We start from the raw sequence: 26,408 nt of genomic DNA on the forward strand, positions 1-26,408 counted from the left end.
GTAAGGCTGCGTGTAGCTTTATCTTTGCCTTTGTCACACTCTGAGTTATGGCCTGTCAAGTAACTGACAAGCCCATGATAGAAAATATGTTACCTATTCAGTGTGAATTTACTAAATTCAGTATTTTAGAACATGTCTCTAAAAACATCTACTTACTGTCTCTAAAAGCCTTTAGCTTGCAGAAGTTAATGATACTAAATAATTAGTAGTAATAAAACAGCTTTAATCAGAATAAAGTTAAAATATCTATCATGGATATGTAATGTGTCATTAAAATATATTTCTGAAGAAGCATTCATCTTAATATGATGTCATTACTTTAGCATAGTAATACAAATTTATGTAAGAAGATTCCTGATGTGTTCATGTTTGAAAAACTCTTGTAGTGTCTTAACAGCCTTCATTTATTCTTACTGATGCAGCCTTTCCTAAACTTCCCAGGAGATGTGTAAGCTATTTAAATATTAATAGGTCCCTTGTACTAATAAACCAGAAATACCAAAAGAATTTATTTGTTCAGACTGGTTCTGAACAAATAAACATGTCTCATTTACTTACTTCAAGTCTATTTATTATAGTAATTATATTTTGTGTTTCAGAAGTCTGTTGAGATCAAATTTTGAAACTCAGTTGTTGGGGAAGACTTAGGTTCCTACCCCAATAGTTTACCTTGCTGCACAGCATAAGGCAAGATGGCGACACCATCCAGAAAAGTAAAATAAAGACCATCATAGTAACATGCCTTTAATTTGAACTCAGTGTCAGCAAATAACGTGGTCCACAAAGTACTTAATAGAATTTTACAAAAGTAACAACATTACATTTTCGCATACTCTATGGAAGGAAAGACAATAATGTAAAGAAATTATTACAAAGGATCTCTCTATATGTTCTATCTTGTGTTGCAAATATCTAAGTCATGTGTTATATTAACATAACTTGGTACAAAAAATTAACTTAAACAAATGCCTGGCCTCTGGCAATAAGCAACCCAAAATCTTGTTCAGCTACCAGTTCATCACAAAATGTGCTATTGTTATTAATGTTTATATTTTCCCTAAAGGGCCAGTCCTTCTAGAGCAAAGGAACTCCCACAACGAAATGCCACTGGATCATGTTGAGTCAGTCACAGTAAAGGAAGAACTTCTGAATCTTGTTTACCCAGGGGAGAGCATTGAAAACTTCTATGAAAGCAAAGAACTAGAATTTTATAATCAGAAGAAAGAACTGTGTTTGATTTCATTTATTAAGATGCTGCTGAATTTTTGTTCAGTTTTTAATTTGTCTACACCCCTGACTGTAACTCTGAGAGGAGTAGGTTGTTCAGATGTACGTCCAGTAATGGTTTGTGGTAGCTCTAAGAAGAAATATGCATTTTCTGGAGATTGGTTGGTAGATACATATTTTAAAGAGCTAGAAACTTTTGAAAAACTACCTCAGTTTTATCAAGAAATATCTGAAATCATGTTATTCTTCTCCAGCGAACATGCAAAGGCCTTATTAGCAGTTCTGGAAACCATGGTACAATCGTGTCAAGTGCTTAAATCTGTTTAGCAGTTAAATTCCAAACAAGCCACATTGGCTTGAGTGTTACTACCTTCTACTTGCCTGTCAGATCTGGATCTTAGGAATGTGCTATATCATTTACAGTTGGTTGAACTTTGTATTTGCTGTCTTGGAAATATTTTTTTTAAATACCTTGTGCTGTATTTCCCTTTGGTTTTCAAAGGTACTGTGCCTAACCTTAAGCCAAGCACATTGTTTAGTTTCTTGAGAAGGGCTTGTGTCATATCCCTTAATAAAGCTAATGTTATAAATGTGTTATTAAATAAAAACAAATGGAAAAGTAAATTCCTTCTTTCCATTTTCATCTCACTTATCCTTGTTGTATCAAAATTAAATTATATTAGGTAAATTAATTGCATGTTTCAAAATTCAAAAGAGAAGGCGTATATTTACAGAATCAGTATGTGACATTCTCTGTGTCTTTGTTTGATATAAATGGTCACACGAAGACATGTGGAAAATGTTGTTCCTCATCAGCACCATGTTGCTTTAGTCTTGTTCATTTGTGCAGTGACCAGGTGAAGGAGACTGGCTCAGACACTTGGATGATCTGCAAAACTCCAGTGGGTACCACTTGCTGCTTCCCAAGTCAGTTATTCTTTGAAGAACTGAATTCACCCTCAGCAAAACTTGAGGCTGTCCTTGGCTCTGCTCCAACTCATGCTGGCTCACAGTGATTTGACAAAACCATTATTCTGGCGTGTAATGATCTGGTAACACTCCTGGGACTACCTCAAAGGAAGATGCAAGTGGAGCAGTGGCTCAAATCTAGTTTTCTTGGCAGAGGAATTTACAAAGGATAGGATAGACTGGACATCACATTCTGACACTAGGTATGGATATCCTTACAAATTAGTATGAAACTTTTGATCTCCATTCTGTGAGTACATGCAAACTACACATGGTAAATCCTCTAAATTAATGCTCTGACCTAACAATTTAGGATTGTGTGCTACATATTCTATCAGATAGACTTTTAAATTAATTAAGAAAAGGAGAGATTCCCACGCTGTTCTTTGAAATGCATTGAAGGCAAGGCAGCTGAATTACCTAATTGTGTGTATGGATTTGGGGTTGTAGAAGAGTTACATGTTTTGGGAGTCCTTATTGCTCATTTATACAGAAACAACTACAATTCTTGTGCTGCGTCTTTGTAGAGATCTAAAAAATTCCACACGAGGACCTGGAGGAGAGACACTCAAATAGAAGTTTACCCCTTTCCCTTCCAAGTGAAGAGAAATAAGAGCTGCTTTAGAATGAAGATATCTGATTTATTTTTTTTCTAATAGATTCAGTAATGGATGACTTAAGAACTTCGCCTTCAAAGGATAGGTGCAAATGAGCAAGATTTCAAACTCCAAGTTCTTGGAATAAGAGCTGCTTCTGTAATTGATGTTGCTTGACTGGAGGGATTAAGTTCCATTGATGCATCTGGCATGCAGCACATTAAAATTTCTATTTAGCCTTTCTACAGCTGAGATCTATGATCTTACAGCAGTCCACAGAAGATGCTCTAACCAAGCTGCCTTGGGAACCAGACCTTCCTTACAAATGTTCCATGCTTTTAAATGACCATGTTTATTAATGAGTTATTTTTTTATACATGCAGACAGAACAACCTGCTCAAATAGGCTAAAAGGTCAGTGCATATTGGATTTGTTTCTGTCTGTGCACTTTTAGCCAAACCTCCCCATATTTATAGTTTGACCATCATCCACCACACTGCAGGGGCTATGCCTGCTTGGCCTGCTTGACCACAGAGCACGTTTCACAGCAATGGATCACCTTGGAAGTTGTGTCCATCATTAAATCCACCGCATAGTTAAGCCACAAGCCCATCTGGGTGTTGCATCTCTTCCCTGCTGGCCTGAGGCACCATGGGCCCACCAACCAGAAATAATTCACCCTTATGCTGCCAGTCCAGATCCACCTGAGACAGTTCAATCTTGGCAGCCCAATCCACCTCTCCATTTCTGGGATGCTCTTCACTAGCCCAGTTCCTGGGTGCATGTGCACCTACCCCATGTACTTTTACAGCCAGCTTCTCTACCTGGCCAATGATGCCTCACCACAGCTCATCATCTCAGATGGGTTTGCCTCTGTCCTGCCAGTTGGTCCTCTGCCCTTGGTCCAGCCACCCCCACAGTGCATTTACTGTCATCCACAGTCAGTGCAGAGGTAGAGCACTGGCCATTTCTCTCATTCAGTGATATCTAAAGCCAGCTGGATGGCTTTCAGCTCTGCAACCTCACTTGGTGCTCCTTGACCCTCCATAGCTTCTGTGACTTGCCACATAGAACAGCATACAGTACCTTTCTATTTTCCATGTAGCCCTACAACATGGCAGGAACCATCAGTAAAAAGAGTGTATTGCTTTTCCTTTCCTGGTATCTGATTACATGGAGGGACTACCTCAGCATGTGTGACCTTCTCCTCCTGGGATGATGATGACAGTCTGAAATTTTCACCTTCATGCCAGTTCATGATGACTTCGAAGATCCCTGGGTGAATGGGGTTTCCTGCTTTAGCTCACCAGTGCCATGATGTGTGGAAGGGTCTTTTCCTTTGCACATCCTGCCCAGCACTGGCAGTCAGGGTGCCAGGAGGAGCTGTGCTTTGTTGCCAAACACTTCTGAAGCAGCTTGAACTCCTTCAGAAGCTGCCAGGATCTTTTTCAGTTGTGATGTAGTGGGCCCCAGATCCTTTGTTTCACCAGCTCTAGAACCCCAGGGTTCATCCTCCAGTCTCAATCAGGTACTTTTCGAGAAACTCCAGGAAGGACCTTTCTCCCTGGCTGCAGTGTAGAGCCATTTTTCACATCTTCACTGTCCTGACTGGCCCTAGGGCTACTGCATGAACCATCTCCTGTTCGATTTTTTTAAAAGCTTGTCACTTAAAATCATGCCTTTTCTGGGTTACATGACAAAGACAGTTTACAATCTGACTGTATTCTAGAATGTGCATCTTCCAGAAACCCACAGCACCGAGGAAAGTGTGTCTTCACCATGGGCTGCTTCTCACAAGCTGCTCAGCTCGGGCACCTGGAGCACCTCCTCTCCTCCACTGATCTTGCTGTCTGCAGAGTTGCTCCTCTCACATATTCTCATTCCATTCTTCTCTGGCTGCAATAAAAATTGCACATACTTTCTTTTCTTCTTCTTCTTCTTAAATGTTGTCTTAAATGTTATGAGGCATTACCATCATTTCTAACTGGCCCAGCCTTGGCCAGCAGCACAATATTTGGATCTACCAAAGATCAGCTCTGCCAGATGTTGAGGAAGCTTCTAGCAGCTTCTCACAGAAGCTATAGCCTCCACTTCCAAAAGCAGGTCGTGCAAACCCAACACATTTTCCCAAAAGTCCAACGATGCCCTTTTGGATCCTTGAAATACCCTCTCCTGAGGCAATCTCTGCCAAGGAAGCACAGGGCCTCTGGGCCAGTCTCAATGGGGTGTTTTTGCCATTCACTCCCAGTCAGGATCACTTCAGCTTCCAGTACAGTCAGCTGAACAGTTCCCCTGTCACCTCAGAAACAGAGATGGATTCTGCCCCCACGTACCTTGACAGCATCAGGGAACACTGTGCACCTGTGTCAGCCAAAGACTCAGGTTCTTGTGTGTCTGATGTGCCAAGCCATGGGACCCACACAGTCCAATAGATCTGATTGTGCCTTTCCTCCACCTGGCTGGAGGCTGGGCCTCTCTAGATCTGCTCATGGTACTTGTTGCAGTCTTGTAAATACGAACTGGAGATCCTTCCAAGAGGATTAGAAGAAAAATCAAACCTTCTATTCTGTCTGAGGACTTGCTCACTTGAAACTGGAGCTGCATTTATCTTTGAGTTTCCTCTGATGCTCGTTCTTCCTCTCAACTCACGTACCTGTGCTTTCCATCCCTCTTCTTCACATCCTCTCTGTGGTCACACAGCAAAAAGCACAGGTTACTTGTACTTGAGCAGAGGGGCACCTGCTCCCAACAGGAGAGACTGTGCCATAGTAGAGAGGCATGGGACATTTCCTCTCTAATCTGCTGAAGTCTTTTGAGTCTGTCCACAGTCCTGGACAGTCTTTCCACAGACAGGGTGCAGCTCAGCAGGGAGATAAAAAGATGATCACCATATTGCTGTAGCTAGGTAATCACCTAAGCACTTTGTTTCTTCTCCTCCTTTCATGGACATCCATGCCAATGAGTTGGTGCAGGATGATCATGTGCTCCACACAAACTTCTGCCACATGGATTGTGTACACTGGACCTCACCCAGATCTACAGGGGACTGCACATTATTTGAATCCTTAGAGATTACCTCCAGCACAGCCAGTTCTCTCAGGCACTGGGTACCTTTCTCCATGGTGTCCCACCTGCCTGGGTGAACTATTAGATCATCCTGGAGAGAGTACCTTTCTTTCACACTTGACAGGAGTCATTGCCAAAGGCTGAGAGCTTCTGTCCTCTTCCCAATCCCCTTCTCAATGCCCACATCCTGGGACAGGGATCCCAGCTGCTTGTCCTCATTATCATTTAGCTCCGTAACATGAGTTGTGATTTTGCAGCATTGGAGCAGCCAGGTCAGCAGAGGCTCACCCAGCTGGTGGCAAAATCTCTTTGCAGATCTCACAGCTCACCCAGGGATATTAATTAGTGATTATCTCTGACCCTGTATCTTCCTCCTTTTGTGAGGGTCCTGCTTCCTCTTCATCCCTTAGTAAGGAAACTGATTTGTCTTTGGATTTCTTCCTCTTGATACGGGCAACTTCGACAGGCACTGGGTTGTTCTGTGGACATTGAAACCTGCAGTTTCAATGTCCATACTGCTGTTTTTCTGCTTTCCTCCTCTTCCCTCTGAAGGTGCTGTCTGGTACCACACAGTGGCCAATAAACAGTAGCCAGGGTCCAGGCACATTGTAGAACTTCTCTCCTCTCTGGGACTACCACACCATTTTTCTTTCCAGTATTCTGCCACTTTAGCAGGGTCCATAGTTGTTCAGGGGTGAATTGAAATCTCCCCAACAAGAGACAACACCAGACAGCTCCCTCTGCCACAATTTCTTGACTGGAAGAAACTCCCTCTCCCCTTCTTACAGGGTGCAATGGCAGGAAGTGATATAGAATAACCTCCGTGTGTTGGCCATGATCACTCCCAGCAACTGCAAAAATTAACCCTGTCTTACCCTGAACTAGAGTGTTTTTTAGTTTGGTTTGCCTTCTCCACAAATAACAAAAAAGTCCTTTTAAGTGCATGTTGTACCAGAGAAGTACCAGGTTTAAGACATGAAGGTTTCCTTTGGCAGTATCTCGTTTTCCTACAGTGACTGGAAGCCATCAATGAACAACACTCTGTGCATCTGCTAGAGAGCTGCACTGTGGGCTGACCAAGTGGTAAGAGCAAAAAAATTTGCTTTGTATAATAGACTACAAAGAGGCAATCAGGCTGCTATTTCAAATATTTTCCTTTTATAAATTTAAGCACAAATTTTGTGCAGCATTGTGAAGTAAAGGCCTGTAAGACAAATTAGTTCCTAGCAAGAGTTTGTTCCAAAGAAAAACTTTCAGGTCCCTCTAGGCTTCTATCTAGTGACACTGGGGGAGAGAGGTGCCTGCCAAGAAGAATGGGAACTAAGCTTACTTTTCAAAAGTGCATCCTTCCCCTGGAATCTGTATAGCCAGAGTATCTTCAAAGGGAAAGAAAACATTTGTTTTCTTTTCTGCAGGGGAGCATATGTACACTCTTTTTTCTACAGTATCTTCATGAAAAATGGCATAAATTTTTGTTAGTTATAGCTCCAAATTTTTCTGTTACCCACTGGAAGCTTTCAATGCAGCAGCCTTCCTCTGCCTCTGTTATCTCTTGGCCAGTCAGTCCTGGATCTTCTGCTGCAAAAGGATGGACATTGTTTAGCTCCACTATCCCTCTTCCTTCATCTGAACAGCCTCACGTCTGCCAGAGCATCATCTTTGGGAATATGCATCATGTGTTTGAGTCCACCCACACTAAACAGAAAGTAAAACTGCAGTTTCCTGTCTAGGGCAAGTGCCAAGCCACTACACTTAAACTGAAGAGCTGCAGCAGGGGCAGTCTTAGGTCACCAGGGAGTTTCAGGTTGTCACAATCACAGCTCTGCACGTCAGCAGCCTTGCTGAAGCCACCCTCCATCCCCTGCTGGTTGAGGTCAATTCTGCCAAGTGCTCAGGTCTTTACCAACACTCCTCTTAGTTACTGCCTCTATTACTAGAGTAAGACTTCTTTCTGAGGTGGGAATATGAAACCCAAACGTTTCTACAGTTTATGAGAACTGAAGGTGTTTTATCAATCCTTATGGAAACATGGACTTCATTTTAGAAAAGCTGCAATGTAAGATTGGCTTTCCCATCTGTTTCCTCTGACGAGTGGGAAGCTTTGATGTCACCTGCTCATCCTCCTGACCCCTCAGAGTGTTTTAACTGTGGGTTTGGGTTGTAGGATGCTTGTAGCTCTACTCTGAACATATACCATGCAAGTTTTTTAAGCCATATCCTTCTTCCATCAGTCCAAAGACACTTGATTTTTGAAAACCTGATACACATCCCTACCCTCAAATCAACTGCACCACTCAGCTTGGTGTCCTCTGCAAATATGTTCAGGAATACACTCAATCCTGTTTGTTTGCTGCAACATTTTGGGTGCAGCCATTCTGCCAATTCCTTAACCATCAAATAGCACACCCATCAAACTTCCTCCATTTTAATGTCACAGGCCTTACAAAAATACTTGTCCACCTGAACTGTGTCTTCTGGCTTATGTAGCCTAGTTAGGGGTTAAGACTCAAAATTTATTTCCTCATATAATAGCAGAGAGTCTACATAAGGAATCTACACATATCATGGCCAAATGTCTGCCTTTGGTAACAGGCTGAATAGGGCTGAAATTAGGAGAAAAGCTGTCATTTCATCACTGAATATCTGGACTGAGAAATTAGTTTTAAAACACATTGATTGTAAATAACATCAGTTTACACATTTCTTATACTAGAGACTGGCAGAATTTGAGATAGGTGGCCTTGCCTTGTTGCCTGACTGTGTGATGTAAGGGGAATGGCTACTCATGGTCCAGTATCAGCCCTGGAAACACACTCTGTGCAAAGGAACTGGAGTTTCTGGGGATTCTAAAAGCTCAGGACTTCTCCATCAGCTGCAGTGATGTATGTGACATGTCCTCAACTGTGCATTCAGACTAGAAAGAAGGTTTAATATTCAAGTTGGCACGGAGAACGCCCAAGAAACTCCCTCCTTCCCTTGAGCCATTATGCATTTTTGTATTGCACACTGATAATTTAAATTAGCACTCACAAAAATCATGAGCTAATGCACTTGCTCGAGACAAGGCAGCTGGGCAGATGCTCTGTAAAGCTCTTCACAAAAACTGCACTCATGCCTCCCCTGCCACAGCCATTCCTGTCAGCCACGCACAGCGCTGGCAGCTCTGGGACAGCACAGTTCCAGTGCTCAACTCTCTGCATCCTCAAAAATACATGAGGCCAATTTCCTATACTGACTGGCAGGTGCAAATTCCCTGCATCATGCAGGCAGTGTGATTATCTTTTGACTCTCCCTTTGCTTTATCAGAACTTTGCTTTATCGCAAGTTTTAAAAGGTAAACATAAACCCTAGCTTTAAATTTCCTGACATTTGACAGCTTTAACACCAAGCCGTGGGGTGTCAGCTAATTAAAAAATTAAATTCTTTTTCAAATGCCACTCTTTGTTATGAAACTGTCTGCTCAAACTGCAGCCTACACATTATCCTGTAGAGAAGGAACCCAAACTGCAAAAATCATAGTATTTAATTATGAATCAGAGGGTTTTACAAAGAACAGTAAATTGCATAGTGAAAACCCATTTTCCATGAGAGAATACATTAAAACAATCCTCTTCAACCCAAGCAACCCGTACTTGCTACAATTGCTAATTTTAGACACAAACTTCATGCACTACATGCTTTGTGCTTCAATGTGCATTTATGTTGTTTTCCTCCCAGATGAAATGCCTACTATGACTTGATGCAAGTCACACAGAGGTCCTAATCCTTTAATGGAGCAAAGCAAAACTGCAAGCTCAGACATTTCAGAAGCCAGTTACCAACAGCAAGATGCATATTGCAGGAACAGTTCTACAACTTCCAGAAACTTCTTTTCCTTTAAACTTGGATTTTAATTACCTCGATTATTCTTTTCTGCACTATCATGGAGAACAGCTTCAAAATATGTCACCACCAGGGAGTGAGGAGTCAACAAAGCCTGAATGTGTGAGGAGATTGGTCTAGATGGGAGTCACTGCAGGTCCAAGAAAAGTTGAGCTGAGGAAAGACAGGTACAAAAAGCCAGATGACTGTTAGTGCAGCAGTGAAAAACCAAACACTGAGCCTCAGGGGTAGAGGTGTGTGAGGGAAACCTGAAGTGCTGGTGTGAAACCAGCAGCTGAAGCTCTGTGACCACACTGTCGAGGAGTTCTATCTATAAAAAGGTGAATTAGTCAAAGAATGTGGAGGAGGAAAAGCAGCCTATCTAAAGAACAAATAGGGAGAAGAAGCAGGGGAGGATGACATAGCAAACAGTTTCTAGTTTTAATTGCTAGTGAAAATGAAGGGGTTGGTCACATAACCTATGCAGACATAGAGACTGCAGGCCAAAGTGGAAAAAGGGAGAGAGGGGCCCTTTGCATTTAGAGGTGCAGGGCCAACTCCATGTCTGAAGTTGGGAAGGGATGTGGAATGGGGTGGCTGTTGGAACTGTGTGAAGGGGACTGTGGCTGTGAGCTGTGGTCTCTATAAGCATGTCAGGGTAAAGTATCTGCATTGGGAAGACAAAACACAAACAGGCTGCTTCCAGCAGTATCATGCACTATAATTCCTCCCCATTCCTTTTCCAGCCTTGTCTTCCCAAAACTGCTCTCTGCCTCAGCAAAGCAGTGACTGAATTTTCTTCTAAGAAAGATACTTATAGAAACATAGTGCAGAAAGGCTTGTCCATTACACAAATCCCAGTCCTTAAAAAAAGGAAAAATCCTGGAAGAATTGAAGATTTGGTAGTTATCCAATTTCTCAGTAAATCTTTTAAGCAACCCAGGCCCTTCCCCATTTCTTCTTCCCTTTTCCCAACAGATATGTTCAGCCTGAAGAATACAAACACTGCAGGAAAGGACTTGCTTTAGTCTCCAGCCACATTTCTTCTGATCAAGCCATTGTCTCATGACTGTAACAACAGAGTCCTCCTGATACAAGCACACTTGCTTGTTGAGCTTGTTACATGTCCCAGGGCAAGAAATTCTATGGGGATGGAAAATAGTTTTCATTTTTTTCACTGTATTTGCTCAAGAGGCAGCAAAAAACCTGATTTAATGAGTGTAACTCAAGGATAGATGTACCCAGCAGTCTGGTTCCAACATCTAAATTTTTGCAAGTGAGAGAAATGGTCACTGCACCACATTGCAAATCAGCAAGGTCATTTATAATGTGGCAAAAACACCACTGGAAAAGAGATTTTTTTTGCTGAATACCCAGCTCAACAAAAAGCCAATACCTCTGCTGTTACCATTCAGTGAGAAGGTGGTAGAGACTTGGAGCAGACTCTGAGAGCTGAGGTGGAGATGCAAGTGGGTTAGTGTTGACTGAAGAGTTCCTGCCACAAAGCACTCTGTGTCAAACCACAAGTGAGTTAAACCACAGCTTGGGACCCCTGGCTGCTGAGCAGAGGGCTGCAAAGCTTTTCTTTTCCTTATGTTTTCTGTAATACACATGCATGTGTGATCTAACAATGAAGAAAAAAATAAGTTTTCCTTTACCTGTTTCACTTCATGCTCCTGGATTATCTTCACATGAAATAGCTTAGCATCATGCACTGCATTTGCTGGCAGCTCTTCCTCTTGTTGGTAAAGCCTATGCTCCCAGGGACCAAATTAGCTGATAGACTGCATGCACACTGCTTAATTACTTTCTCATTATTCCACAGTTGGTTTAATTGCAATAGAAAAAAAAATTGGGGGTTATTGCACTTGGATTTAAAATACTAAGTTATGATTCAGCAGCTCTTCCAGTTAAAAGCTCTTTGCTATTATGAAAAATACTTTGTGTTCCTACAAAGAGGAACAAGGGTAAGCAAGCTCTGTACTATGAGTTATCAGCAGATATGTAATAAAAGCATCTCAGATTGAGCCTTAGTGGATTCTGAGTACTCTGACACCAATCTAAATATGGACCCCAACTAAACTAATGATTTTCCATGAACCCACATAAAGTTAAATTTTATTTTCTGAGAACAGAAACAATTTCATGATTGTGAGATATCTTATTTTTTTTAAAATTGTTTATGAACAGGCTAGTTGCTTTTGGAATAAAGCCTGCCAAAATCCAACAGGTTAGAAATGGACTTCAGAAGCAGTCCAGAAAAGGAAGATATGTTGGAATATTTATGGCATAAGGCAGGATTGGCTCTCTACAGAGGCCACCTACACAAAGCTGCATAGACAAATTGCAAATAGTGAAAATGGGTTCACTAACAAACTATTTAAAATTGTGATTTTGAATTGTCTTGTTGCTGCAAGAGAATGATATTTAATCAATAAGCATTCTTAGCCTTGCCTCTGTGTGTTATATTTTCAGTGAGACCAAATTTAAGTGACAGAGGCATTTAAAAGGAGTTCACCATTTTTTCACAAACAGATGTTTCATCCCCCTGCCCCCCTCCTCTGCATGTTATGGAATTTAAAATACTAAAATCCTGCACAAAGATATATGATGTTTTCATTCACTTGCCCATCACAGCACTCACGGAAAAATGACAACACAGGATTCCAAAGACAGAGGCTTCAGAATATCTAATAGAGTGATGCTTAGAAGTGTGTTTAATGCAGGAAACGTGCATAACCAGCTCAGATATTACCACCAAAGTAGACATTTGAAATTGTGCACAAAAAAAAGACAAGGCTGGTGGGCAACGTTAAGAAGGTACAAGGCTTGCCCTGTATTAAAGGAATGTGCAAAACTGACAACAGGCAACAAACATTCACATCTTGTTGAGTCACAAGTTTGGTTTTTTAAACAGAATAGGCTGACAAGTGCTTATGATTTCACCAATAATATGTTGCTCTTCAGGTAGGACACAGCTAAAAGGTTACACAAGCTGCAAAATAAAACTCTTTCAAAGTCAAGATGTAACAAGAGCTTGTTTAGGTCCAAGGCTGTCTGCAGACCATTCATTTGATTGGCATTCTTTTAAATATACAAACAGAAGGATCAAAGTAACTGTCACATAAGAACTTGGCTATCATCTTATTTGCAAAATAAAGAAATCCAGGATGATCCTTCATGAGCAATGCAGCTAACACATACTTCTTTGGACAAATACATATTCACATGTGCTTGCAAAGTATTTCTAAATAGACTTTTCAAAAAGTATTTTTAGAGTAGTGCAATATAACTTCATCTGCAATTGCAACCAGTGAGAGGTAATTGAGAGAGGACCACAGCCCCCCTTGAGGATGCAGTCCTGTCGTTCTCCCCTGGGCAAAAAATCCCCTTTAATGTCACTGGGAACTATAATGAGGAGCACAGGTAGTCCCTCAGGAATGAGTCTCTGCTCACTGTGTGGGGAGCTGAGTGTGGAAGTCTGCATGCAGCTACCAGAATATATCCCCAAGTACTCGTTATGCAGTGGCCACTAAGACATTTGAAATGTAAATGTTTCTCATCTATGTTCCATGTAATTTATAAGATAATGCAGTTTTCATGCAGTAGGGAAAGATTGTATCAGAAGAACTGACATTATTAACTAAGGAAAAAGCCCTGGTATATCAGTTTTACCACAACTGCATTTTTTACCTCTACACAGTATTTTACATTGGTAACAGGTAATGTTATACTATAAAGCATTTTAGTATGATCTTATGATTTGAATGAAAAACATTTTCTGCAAGATATCCATATTAAAATAGTTATGTGCACAAAAAAGTGTTCATAGCATGACACCCAAAGCACTATGGAGTTAGTTTGACCGGTTAGAGCTAAGCTATGTAGTACAAATGAACACTACTGGTACATGTAGAAAAATATGATAGGCAATCAGTTACAAACCTGGCAGTATTTTGAAACAGATTTTTAGGTTTTATAATGGAATGATAAAGACAGCAGGAACTGCTTTTGGGAGCTCCAGAAAGAGATTTGTACTTGGTGTTTCTCACTGTCTTATAAGCAGCCCTACCACATAGAAAAATGTTGCACCAGGAGTTAACACCAGGGTCTGAAATTTAAAAAAATCTGCTAAAACTTAAGTGCAGTAGGCTCCACTACATTGTATTTCTCTTGCAATATACAAAACATAGAAAATTGTAATGATGACTGACTGCATAAAAATATTAATGCTCACAAATAAAATCTGAGAAATTTCTGAGTCAGATTTAAAGTGAAACATTTTGTAGGTTTAGTTGGCATGGTTTGACTATCTCATGTGTATTTGACCACCAAGAAGCACTGTATATTCTCCATTTTAGATTTGCTCATTCAATGTGTTACATTGTTTCTAATAAGGCTTTAAAATGGCAAAAACCCTACTTGAAACAAATGTCTTTACAATGAGAAATTGATTTTCCATGAGAAACACCTTTCAATACTGTTACAAAATCTCCCCACTAGATAAAAAGGCAAGATAAATAAAAAGCTTAGGGAAGGGAAATGCTTTTAGGCTTGCTCTTTTATCTTCCCCTGGCAGATGCTGGTCTCCTCCACACATGAAGTTGGCTAGGCAGGATTGTTTTTCTTTCTCTTGCTTGGGCTGTGAGTAGGATCTTGTTTCAATTCATGGTATTGCATCTGTTTAAACACAAAGTTCAGAAAGAAAGTTGTCAGGTGGCACTTGCTAGGAAAAAAAGAAAGATATCTTTTCTGTCTGCCAGGGGAATAAAAAGTTTAAAAAAAGAAGACGTTGCCCCTAAAAATGACACAGGATTTGCAGATGTGACTCACAACAGAATGACAGACCTAGAATAAGGAAAACCAACACCAGGAAAATCCTACTAGGAAATAACACTGCATGCTGAGGTAAAGTCAGAAAAGACTAATTTTGTTTGTTTTCTCTGCAAGTTCTAGCAGACAATAAGCACCTGGACCACACAGGATACCATTCTTAGTAATGTTTCTTTAAAACTTGGTTATTTCTAAATGCCTGCCACAGAGGGTATCAGGTACAGAGAGGGTGTTTGCACCCATATCTCCTACTTAATACCAGCTCTGAACTGAAACTAGAAATAGAGGAAGTCTGTAATCTTTGTGATGCTGGATGTGATTTATGTGCTTGATGCTATCTTAAATCTTGCATGCTCTCTGAGGAATGTGAACTGCATCATAAAAGCTTGTAATACACAACCACATGACCAGTGTTTTTTGTTTTTTTTTTAAAAAAACAGTTTATGAGCACAGTTGAACTGTGTCCACAGCAAAAGTTTTCACCCATGGAAAGGAAAGGCCAAAGTGCTGTCAGAGTGCTGTCACAAAGACACTGGGCAATGCTGCCTGCCTCTTCCATTATTTGACCTTCCTATTCCTTCTCTGCCTGTCCTGAGAGCCTCAGCTCTAGCATGTCACACAGTGCCCTATCCTAGTCAGATTAATGTCCTGCTGATGTACAGCACAAGCTCCAGCATCTGCTACCATCTCACAAATACTTGTCCTTCTGCTGATTGTTCCTATGGATGCTCAGAGGGACAACCAATGCAGGAACTTCTTTCTCATTGGAAAAAGCTCTAGAGACCTCCTTATGGCTCATGGACTATATTCAGCTTGAGTGTGCAATTTCTTTCTGCCAAAGAATATAATAGTAAATCAAAATAACTGTTTTAAAAATTCTTAAAAACAAAAAAAAAGAGAAAAAATATACACACCACTTGCACATCAGAAGGGACTCTGGACAGAAAGTCAAGTAGCTCATTGTTATCAATTGCATATGGATTTCGAATCTTCTTTGTAAATTTATTGATGCCTGCAAAAGTGAAAGTTCAAATGTTACTATCACAAGATATAAGATAACAAAAGATATATATTTTTGGCAAAGGTTTAAAAGAGATTTTAGGCTTGATTCTGAATCCTGACAGTACCACTGAATGAATGCATGAATTGTAAACTGGGGCTCCAAAGGTTGGACTCTGCTGCTGTGGCTCCCTGTTTCAAAATGCAAAAGTTCTAGGGACATTTTCAAATTTCCTTCAACACTTTTTTGGAAAGTAACAGAAACTGTGATTATTATGAGGAAGTAGGGAAAAGCATTGGCATAAAAATTTAACTTCTGTAACAGAGAGGATGAACAGAAATGGACTTAATTGGAGGACACAAGATTCATAAAAGATTCAGAAGGTTCAAGAAAAGTATTTTTCATGCTAAGGACAATGAAACTTATGGGAAGCAGTAAAGTCTGCATCATATGAAGGCTTTTGAGGAGACTTCATATGAGAAGGAGAGAGGTTTTTTCCCAATTCTCTGTGTGGGAATGATAGATAGAGATGAGCTGGTGGTAGTGCAGAGAAGAGAGCATATGTCTCCCTTAGATACTGTGGTCTTATAATGATTTATAATTGACAATTAGTGTTCAGAAGCACCAAGAAAAATCATCCACAAAATAATCAGAAAGCAGGCCTTTAAATTAGATTTATTTTCTTATTATTACACCAAGTCAGATTCATGCACTTTGAGAATGTGGTTTGTGGACTCTGGGAACACATCTAAAACATAGAGAAACAGTGCATTGACTCTCATGTGAGCAGGAGAAAGCCAGGACACTATTACAAATTTGCCTTTCTGTCGTTGGATACTACTGGGAACCAGGGAAAAAGCAGCATTGAATCCTTGCCTTTCTCAGCCTGCCCAAGGACAAGAAATAACAACAATGATTTTACTTGCAGGGTGTGTGAGAGCTGTGTGAGTGTCTTGTGATGTTTTGCAGAAAGCATGTTTTCAAAGAGAGTTGCCTTCTTGGACCAATGAGTCTTTTCCATTTTGTTTTTCATGTACTATGTAAAGTGCAGTCTTTCTGTAAATAAAGCTCTCTCTGCTGCATTATCCTTTTTGCCACTCTCCTACAGCCACAAATGCAACACCTTTCTGTGTAATTTATCCAGGCTCTATCAGATGTAAGGTAACACATTTTATCTTCCACAAAGTCTTTGATGCCCAGACTTTTCAGAAAGCTTTAGAAAGGGTATAAAACCTTTGGATGGACTTGCAAGATTCAGTGTCAACAACACCCACAGACTCCCACTGCATGAATCCTCAGTTCTGCAGAGCAGATAGGAGATGCTGCCCTCCCTTCATGTGGTGTTGGATAGTGAGTGCTCAGGAGGAGAATCTGACATTCAAACACCTTTGGTTAAGAAAATGCTTTGCATCAGCAAATGACTGCAGAATTTAAGGTGAACACCACTTCACCCATGGGTGAATTCAGGTTGTATGATCTCACTTTATCACATCTGATTAAAAAAAAAATACCAGTCAGCACATGAAACCTTGAGAAAGGAAAAGTGCTACATAGATGAGAGAAGACACTACAGGAGAAGCAGAATACAACAAGGGGATTGGTCCTTTCCAGCAGTTTGAAAATTTTCAGATTAAAATAATTATAGTTTTTTTCCACTTAAACAACTGTAGCTGTTACCAGGACTCAGCACTTCAAGTGGGATTAGGATGGGGAGGTGGTTCCTGCTTCACCCACCTAACACACCACATCTTCAAGGACCAGTAGCATCCACTGGGAGAGACAGCCAGGAAAGGATGGAGAATTTCTTGGTAAGGCAGGCTGAAAGGGGCAGACAACTATACTATGACACACAGTATGAAGAAATTTTCATTTAAAAACTTAGCCTTCCAAAGGAAAAAAATGGGCAGATGCTGCTACAGACCAGCTCAAACATTCGTACAGAAGTAAGGCCAAAAAGAGAAATCAGTGGCTTCCACAGACAGGATGGATGAACAGGACGAAGAAATATACACAGGAGAGGCTAGAAACACATGGTGATGGAGAAAACAGTTAGGTGTTTGGAATACTGCCACTTTTGAAGGACAGCTGCTTAAAGCTATGCTCAGCATGACACAGCCCTGAGAAATGAGAATTCATTTCACCCTGAGGTGGTCTGGACTGTGGGATCTGCATCTATGTAGTACCTATCTGGTCTCCTGTCATGATGCAAGAAAAAAAGGTTCCTAAAGAAGGGATCCACATACACTTGCTGAATAAGAAGTCACCTGAACTGAAATGGGGGAAAAAATGTAGAGTTGAAACCTCTAGTGAGCAAGGGGGTTTGGAGTTCTATCTACACAGCCTATGTAACTCAAAGGCAGGGAGGGAAGAGATGAAGAGAGTGCAAGTTGCATATATAATAATTTATGCTTATGCTGTCCATCCATGGTTTGGGAGACTTGGGAGCTGAGACTCTGCCTTACCTGAAACCAAGATATTTCTGTGGGAGTGTGACATTTCCAGGGGTATGAGTCCTGATCTTTTCAAAGAACAGCTCTGGCTCTACAGTTATGAGTGTCTTGGAGGGGTATTATAATCTCAGGTTATTGTATCAAAACTGATATAAAAAAGCAAGGCTCAGACCTGTCCCAAAAATGACAGAAAAAGGACATAGACAAATACTTGGAACTTCCTCTTTGTGCAGAAGAAATGAAATTTTGGGAACAAACTAAGAGTTTGGGTTACACTTCAGTGATGCATGGTATGGGGGAATAAGTAACAGTCAAAGACAGGAAAATAAAGGAAGCTGATATGCTTGCTTTTGTTAGTTCTGTAGAATACTTTAGTTCATATCCTCTTTATTGCTTTGGCTATGATAATTTGAGAAAACATTCTAATAAAATTACTAATAGTGACTGGTAAACAATAAATAAATTCTCTGGAGTCAGTTCAATGATTTTATGCTGTCTCCTGAATTCGAAAGTTTTTCACAAAAATGTGATTGCTCTTCTTTCTTCAGAAAGAAAATCTAGCCATTAATGTAACTGAGACTGTGCTCTTCGTAAGTCTGTGCTACTGGGTAAGGGTACAGTTGCTGGTGGTGTGAGATGTATAAAAAGATATACAAATGAAAACCTGGAGCATTATTTACAACAGATGTGGTAACAGTAGCTTTTTAAAATCGGTATAAAGGGTAGATATAAGCACAAGTATTGAAAGCTTGGATCAATCACAATTCCACCCCCCTACCTACCCAGAGTTTTATTCATTATCAGCCATCCAAATACCATCTACTCCCTTCTGTTTAACTAAAGGTGACCCCTAAACAGGTTTCTTGCTGCTATGTTTGCATACAATTTCACAAGATAGAGTACTGCAGCAAAAACTGTATTGTCCTAAATGCACTATATAGATTGAAATGCCTGCTTTGTGTGTAAGTGGTGAAAATAAATCAGAGTAATATCTAGACAAAGCTACATTTTGATATATGAAGAATCCTCATGGCTACATGTTCATAGTATGATTAAGTCCAGAATGCCAGCCAAGAAAAATGCATTTTGCAGATGAGCCTAAATATTTACACTGTTGCAATTTTTAACTAACATGCCTAATTCCATCATAGGGCAGCTTCATGGCTATAAATACCAAAAAGTACTGTCAGTGTAAGTCATCCATTAAAAACCAGGTTGTTTAAAGTAGTACAGACAATTTAAAAGGGCTTTACTTACCCCAGACAAGGACAATGTATCTCAGTGGAATGAAATACAGGACGATGGTGAACACAGAGAGGGCAACAATTGCCAGCCAGCTCAGGAATGGGACAGTCCAGTTGAATGTACTAAAGAAAAATTAACAGAAGTCAGAACCGAGGTCAGCCAACAAAGCCAATAAAAGAGCAAAGGACAGTGGGAGAAGTGTCAGTTTCCATCAGGGAGAACAAACTGAGTCTCCTAATGAAGGCATGGATGCATTTGTCATTCATTAGGGAGAGCCTGGGCTTGCACCCACTGTCAGTAGAAATGAGAGGTCTCTGAACTTCACCTCTCCCAGCCCAGCAGTGCACATCTGCCAGGTGAATCACTGCTCTGCTTTTCAGAAATCTCACTGCCTAACCCCAGTCTCAGCATCAGGCAAAATTCAGAGATCCCTGCTCCCCAAATCTACATTCCCTTCTCAACACCGTGGTAGAGCAGGATACAACAACTGGAAGACTACTGCTAAGGCTTCCTTGTTTTGTCTCCTCCCTATTCCACTGTAAGGACAGCACAAGCAGTTAAAGGCTGAGCAGGGACATTCCCCTCTGTCTGAGGTATAGGTGTCCTCCTCAGCCAGGTGCTTTCCAGCTTTGGGAGAAAAGGAAAAGGCAAGTGCATGGCTATGCAAAGGTGGAAACTCATCCATGTGCTTAAGAGAGGGCTAGGAGGAAAAAAAAAGGAAGAGATTGAAGTTAGCCATGAAGACAGGGATAATGAAACAGCAGTGGTTGAAGGAAAAAATAAAAACCCTCTGGATGTCAAAAGAAAAAGAAAAAATAATTAAAAATTATTAAATAAGTGAAGAATATTTATCTACGAATAAAGGAAAAGAATTTCTGGGATCCCATCAGAGTTTCAGGACATTACCTTTCCAAAAAAAGTCACAGATAAAAACATCCTCACTAAGGGTCTCAGACTCTATTCTGATAAAACTCTGCTGGTCACCACATTCTGCAAAATTGAGGTGTGTGTAAAGGAGAGTTAATGGATCCTGAAACAGGGTGCTGTGGCTCTCCAACCTCTGTGTTCAGTGAAGAGAAAAAGACCAGATGATAATTTGGTACAGGTGTCCCATAGGAGCAATTATTACAGGGAGCTTGGTTCAGTTAATTTGTTCCATGAAGGCACTGCCATCTCAGAAGTGTTGCACAATATTTATGCAGAATATGTTTTTAAATCCAAATAGTCTTTGAAGTATTAACACTAGTTACATTCTCAATCAATGTGATTACATTATTTTTGCTTCTCTAGATGAATAATTGTAAGCCATATTTTTCATAGTGAGCTCTGGCTTCCTGTGTTTATTTGTCTTCTTTCTTTCCCTGGCAATTTTGACACGTCTCCACTAACATTATGTTAGTGTCACTTAGTGTAGGACCCCTCCCATTATCCTCAGGGGACACCTGCTCTTTTCCCCTTTTCTGTACACATTTGGGATGAACAGAAGGTTGAGGGTCTGCTCGTGTTCCTGTGACTGGGCTCTGTGCTCTGGATCACAGACACACTGTGATGTGTGGGAGCACTGGCTCCTCACTTAGCAGAGCTCCTTATGGGCTGTGTTAACACAGCATTCAGTGCAGGTTTCCCATTATAGTTTTAGGAGCAAATTACAAAGATTTATAGTCTCACTCAGTTTACAAAATTCTGTAGCTCTCATCTGGTATATAATAGAACAAGTTCTACCTCCAAAATGCACAATTAGAACTACTTAATCATCAAGACAACTTCCACGAACAGCCTTTTGGTAAAGGACTTTTTTCAGAGACTGGGTCATTTTTCTAACTGGAGAACTTGTGTGATACAATATGCTTGCACCTGCCTTTCCTGCTGTGAACACAGCCTGCCTGGAATTGTCCCTAAGGGAACACTTTCCCAGGCTTTGCCACCAGTGACTTTGCTCTTAGATGCATAAAGGGCAATCTCCTCATCATCAAGACAAGAACAGGACAGCATCAGAGATGATCCTCAGGATTCCTGCAGACTGACCTCCACACAAGGCATAGGTTTCCTAAAATTCATTTCCAAAAGTGAGTTGGGTAGTGGTGAGATGCTCTTGGCTTTCGAGGTGCAGAACACCAAGTCAACCCTCTCCAAGCTTTGCAGGTGACAGCTGGAACGTGTCTTTCTGCAGCCTGTCTGACCTCAAGTAATAAACCTTGTGCTGCTGTCCACTGACCGTGCCAGAAATATACCAATACATTTTCCAGTAAATCTCAGAACCTCTCTTTCTTAATGTCTAGATTTGTTGGCAGTTTTTATATATTATGTAATAGGTGTTACAAATTACAAATACTCTAAGGGAAAGGTTTTGCTGACTTATAAATAAAACTTCCAGCAAGTGAACATATGTAAATCCATAAAATATGTAACCCCTATTAAGTTCTGCCTATTTTCTTTATCAAAATTGCATTTTTTATTATCACTTTTAAATAACAACCTCACAACAATATGCTCTTTCTGTTTTACTCAAAAATCTTACTCCTGTTTTTTGTCCCAATTAATATAATTCTAAACTCCAGAATTAATATGACAGAATTTCCATTGACTGAGGGCCTCCATAAAGCAAAGTAAATATAGATGAGTTTGAACAATGGACTCCCCCGGAACAGGTAAGTAGAAGTCTAACATTTTATATCTCTGCATGGAACATATGTTAAAGAGTATTGGAGAACAATCCAGCACCTGTGTCAGCACTTACTTCTTGATCCTTTCACCAAAAGAAGCGATTTCATCTAGGATATTCTGGACAGTGACACACACCTCCTGGATGGCATAAAGTCTATTCATAAATCCTTTCTTTTCACCGTCCTAAATAAAAGAATAGGAGTGGTTGAGTAAAATAATTTCTGACTTTAGGAAAAGGATTGTGTAGCCACCAGTTGTTTCAAAAGGTCCTGTGTTACAGATTCATGTAAAAGGAACTGGCAAGACCTGGCAATAAGAAAACGATTCATTGTCCTGTAAACATTGCTTATTGCAATGTGTATGGTTTAGCTTGTATTGGTATGTTTATATGCTGAGCTCCACACAATCCTCATTGCATTAGTTTTTAAACACATATTTGAATGAGCCAGGTCTCTAGGTTTTAAACATGCAGAAGGTGACAACCTTGTATGTTGTGTGACTCTTTCAAGTGACAAGAGCCATGAGGTGGAATAAAGAAGTTTGTTGAAATTCTGGTTCCTGAGCTTATATGGGCAGAGGAAAATAAACATTTCTGGTGAAGGCACTTAGCAAGAAACTAGAAAAACTCAGCTCCTATAGAAAGCTGTTCTTTTTCCTCCAAGTATCTATAAATCCAGACATGTTTGCAGCATCAAATCCTCTAAAATACTGAGGATTATGGGATAAAGATGAAGTATCACCACAGAAAAAAAATTGTTTCTCTTGATTTTTCAGACTACAGATAAGCCAAAAGGTCACGTTCAACATTTCAAATGGGTTGTTGCCATATTACCCTATCTAGTTTGCATATTTTTGAATATATATTGATTATTGTTTTCCAAAAATAAGAAGTGGAAAAAAAAATTTGTACTGTAAGGAAAATAGTTCATTAACGAAGTTCAACTTTTTGTCATCACAAACCACATGATACAAAAGTCTTTGTCATTGACTCCAAAGTTCAGCATCTAAGAAATATATGTCACATTTAGTTTTTCTTTTCTTCCCCTGATGTGTAACTATCAGACAGTACATTTGTTCACTCATTTTGTTGGCATTTTTGCAATCTTAATAAATTAGATTGGAAGACAACATGATTTATCATTTAATCATTTCAACATCACTGGTTCTGCAATGGTGTTGTCATTGGCTGTGAAGATGTTTGAAAGTATTTAGTTAGAGAACACAGATTATCTAAAAACCACAAGAAACAGAGATGAGTAAACTTTCAGTGATTAAATGTAATTTATAAACCAAGCACTTCAGACAAAGCAAAACCACTAGTTTCTCAGGCAGTATGAAAGACTGTATATTTCACATAAGATTAATAATTATTATATCACAAAGAAATATTTTTGTTTTCTGAGAATGACTATCAGCTACATCCAGTGTGCTGCTCAGCAACACAGAGTCATTTATGTACGTTATTTCCTTAATATTTACTGCATTCTTGAAGCCTTTGCAATGACACCATTATTCTCCTCAGGTATACAGTTCTGAAGATGTGCATCATATATCCAGCACGCTTCATTTGTCATCAGGAAATAGGCACCTGCTCCATTCCTTCATGTAAAACACATACTTCCAGTATAATGTTTTCTTGTACAGCAGAAATGAACAATAAGACATACAGGTATTTTTCTGCATTCTAAATAGATAGATAGATAGATAGATCGATCCTTTGCCTCTTCAGTTTTGTTTAAGAGATCCTGTACATTTATTTTGATTTATAATTAATTTGTGTGAGAAAAGAATTATGTCACTTGAACAAAACCAGTACCCTTTGTGCCATATCCATAACTCAAGCAGGGTTACATTCAAAGGTCCTGAGACTTTTTTAATTTATAAGTATCTTACACGATAAATTTGTACCTTTATTCATGTCAAGATTTAGGAATGGCACTCTCCAATTTAGTGCCCCCACTGAGACTTTCCAAATCCTGCTGCTCACTCCCTCCCCACCCCAGTGGTGGGCTGGAGAGGAGAACTGGAGGCACAAAAGATTGTGGTTGAGATAAAAACAATTTACTGGGAGCAGCAATGAGACGAGGAAATGAACAACAAGCAGTGACAATATTAAAAACAAGAGTGTACAGAAGAGAGAGAGTGACTTCCATGAGAAATGCTCTCTGCAGAGCCACACCACGCTGGCCGCTCCCTCCGGCTCAGTGCCAGTGCCACACTTACTCAGCCAAAAGGGACCTCTCTTCCTGCAAGAGAATCCCTTTCCCCAGCCCCAATAACGATGGGAGATGATGGAAAATAACCTCTGGGTTCCAGCCATGCCCCCTCCTGGCTACTGCAAAAATTCATTCGGTCCTAGCTGCAACCAGATGATCCAAAAATGTGTCAGTTTTAAATTACTTCCCACAAAACCCATAAAGACAGAGACAGAGCAAGATGACTATTTCCAACCCAGGGCACCTTCTGAGTTTAAAAGAATCTGTTGATGTACTCTGAGGCAGGATTAGACAAAACAGCACAGGAAAGAGGAGGCTGGTTCATGAAGGATCATGGTTCACCTTTGCTCAAACTATTCCAACTATTCCCATATGTCCCACAACTATTAACTGGTTTTTATTTCCTGCTCCAAATATTTGTGTAAAAAATAAGCTGGGCTAGGGAAAAACTGCACTTTCTATCTTCCAGCAAGATGCCATGTTATCAAATACAACACATGAGCACCTAGAGTAAACCAAGGTTCTTAATAACTAATTTTTCAAACACTACTGGCATTTCCTTTCCATAGGAAGATGGTGTAAGAGACTGGAGGAGGTTTGGAGATTTCTCCTTTGAGTCTACTCAAAGTAGCAGGTAAAAGAAAACTCCATCTCTGGGTAAAAGAAAAAACCAACCCATAAGCCCTTCAGGAAGAGAGTTCTGGGGCCTTGAGGATGGGCTGTGACTAGAATCAATTTCATCATTTGCATGACAACAACTTCCAATTTTCTGGACATAATCGGAATTTAAGTAGTAGATAAAATTTATAATACAAAGCTAAAAAAGCTTAATACAAAGCTTTATTACTATTTCATTTGTGTGATTTATTTGTTTGCAGTAGGAGTAAGTTATCTGAAAAGAGGTTTGCTAGGGCATGGTTGTGAGCACAAACTGTGAAAGCAGAGTCAAATTGATGTTGATGGTCTGACCTGAATTTTAAAAAAGATATGAACCCAAAGTAAAAACTGAGACAATGTTCTCCTCCTCTTTCACAAGAAATTGTAGATTAAACGTTGATATGCTGTTTGGAGAATGTAGCAATACTGAACATTTAAATACAGATTTTTCAGCCAGAATTATATCTTCCTTTTGGTGAAACCAAAGCAAAACAAAGCAAATTACTAGCTCTATACTATGTCACGGTAATTTACACAAATCCCTGCATAAAATCCATGTTATGTGAGTCTTTTTATTCAACAGACTTCCAACCCCATGACAAAATAGGGTGATTTAGGAAAGAATTATACCTGTAACTCCAAACCTCTCTCCTCTCCAGTGAAAGTGTATTTAAAAACCAAACATCTCTAATGACTGGGAAGGTGGGAGAGAGAAATAATCCAGACTCAAAAGTAGACTCTGGTAAAAGTAGTGGGTTTAAGGAATAAAACTCTGAACATTCTATGGTGGATAACTGTCCTACTAGTACCTTCTAATTTGAAGAGAAAGGCACAGATCATAAGAGGAGAGTTTTGAGAGTAGAAGCAAATGCTGAAATTTTTTGAGCCGGTGCCTGGGAAGAAGACTCCGGATGGATCTTCCCAAAACAACCCTCAGTGGCCAAGCTGGTGTGAAAGAGCACCAGCACACACCACAGCAACCAAGGCAAAGCCAGACTAACCTGTGACTGGCACAGAGTGTGGATACAAGGTCAGCACTGTAGCCATCAGTGGTATGCTCCTGCCACTGGACTACCAGAACTCTTGTTTGCTTGAGTCGTGGATTACCTGTTGTAAGGCTCCAGTAAAAGGACTTTACAGTCATTCCTGTACTCTGGTTAGACGCATGGGAGAAATGCCAGATATTTTCAATAGGTCAAAAACCAGACAAAAGTTCATTGGCAAACTTTATAAAAATAAGACAACTTTGGCAAAAGATTTAGTACAACATCCAATTAATAATAAAACACTTGGGTGTTAATTTGGCCCAGCAACTTAGCAAACTGTAAACCTGTTCAATGCAAAGCTACTTAAAACATACCAAGAAAATTGAATTGGAAGAAGAAAGCGAGGAAGACAGAAGAACTACAGAAGGTCACACATACAGCTCTCAGCTCCTGAATTCCAGTAGTGCTTAGACAGAAACTTCAAGATAGAAACTCCAAGATCAGGGAGGGTGAAGACATGTGCCAGCCTGCTGCTTGTCCCTCCCAGGTGGCTCACTTGGCTGGTCACCTGGCCACTCAGGAGCTGGCTTAAGGCAGAGTGGAGCCCTGCCAGCTCTGCCAGGCCCAGATACTGGCTC

At 40.2% G+C, this 26,408-nt stretch overlaps 2 protein-coding genes across 5 annotated transcripts in view; one reads left to right on the plus strand and one right to left on the minus strand.

Annotated features, from left to right (window-relative positions):
• The window catches only part of SLF1 (SMC5-SMC6 complex localization factor 1), a 33,755-nt gene extending 31,904 nt beyond the window's left edge, over positions 1–1,851 (plus strand). For all 3 annotated transcript variants that reach the window (XM_056513526.1, XM_056513528.1, XM_056513527.1), the window contains one exon: positions 1,064–1,851. In XM_056513526.1, the coding sequence (XP_056369501.1) occupies positions 1,064–1,554 (491 nt within the window). In that variant the 3' untranslated portion in view covers positions 1,555–1,851. The remainder of the gene's footprint in view (positions 1–1,063) is intronic.
• Positions 1,852–12,418: 10,567 nt separating this feature from the next.
• Positions 12,419–26,408, minus strand: part of MCTP1 (multiple C2 and transmembrane domain containing 1) — a 211,652-nt gene continuing 197,662 nt past the window's right edge. For both annotated transcript variants that reach the window (XM_056514365.1, XM_056514366.1), the window contains 4 exons: positions 21,985–22,094; positions 19,260–19,369; positions 15,467–15,564; positions 12,419–14,399 (listed from right to left, as the gene is read on the minus strand). In XM_056514365.1, the coding sequence (XP_056370340.1) occupies positions 14,328–14,399; positions 15,467–15,564; positions 19,260–19,369; positions 21,985–22,094 (390 nt within the window). In that variant the 3' untranslated portion in view covers positions 12,419–14,327. The remainder of the gene's footprint in view (positions 14,400–15,466; positions 15,565–19,259; positions 19,370–21,984; positions 22,095–26,408) is intronic.

The sequence above is a fragment of the Oenanthe melanoleuca genome, chromosome Z (assembly GCF_029582105.1).
Source record: "Oenanthe melanoleuca isolate GR-GAL-2019-014 chromosome Z, OMel1.0, whole genome shotgun sequence".
Taxonomy (NCBI): Eukaryota; Metazoa; Chordata; class Aves; order Passeriformes; family Muscicapidae; genus Oenanthe; species Oenanthe melanoleuca.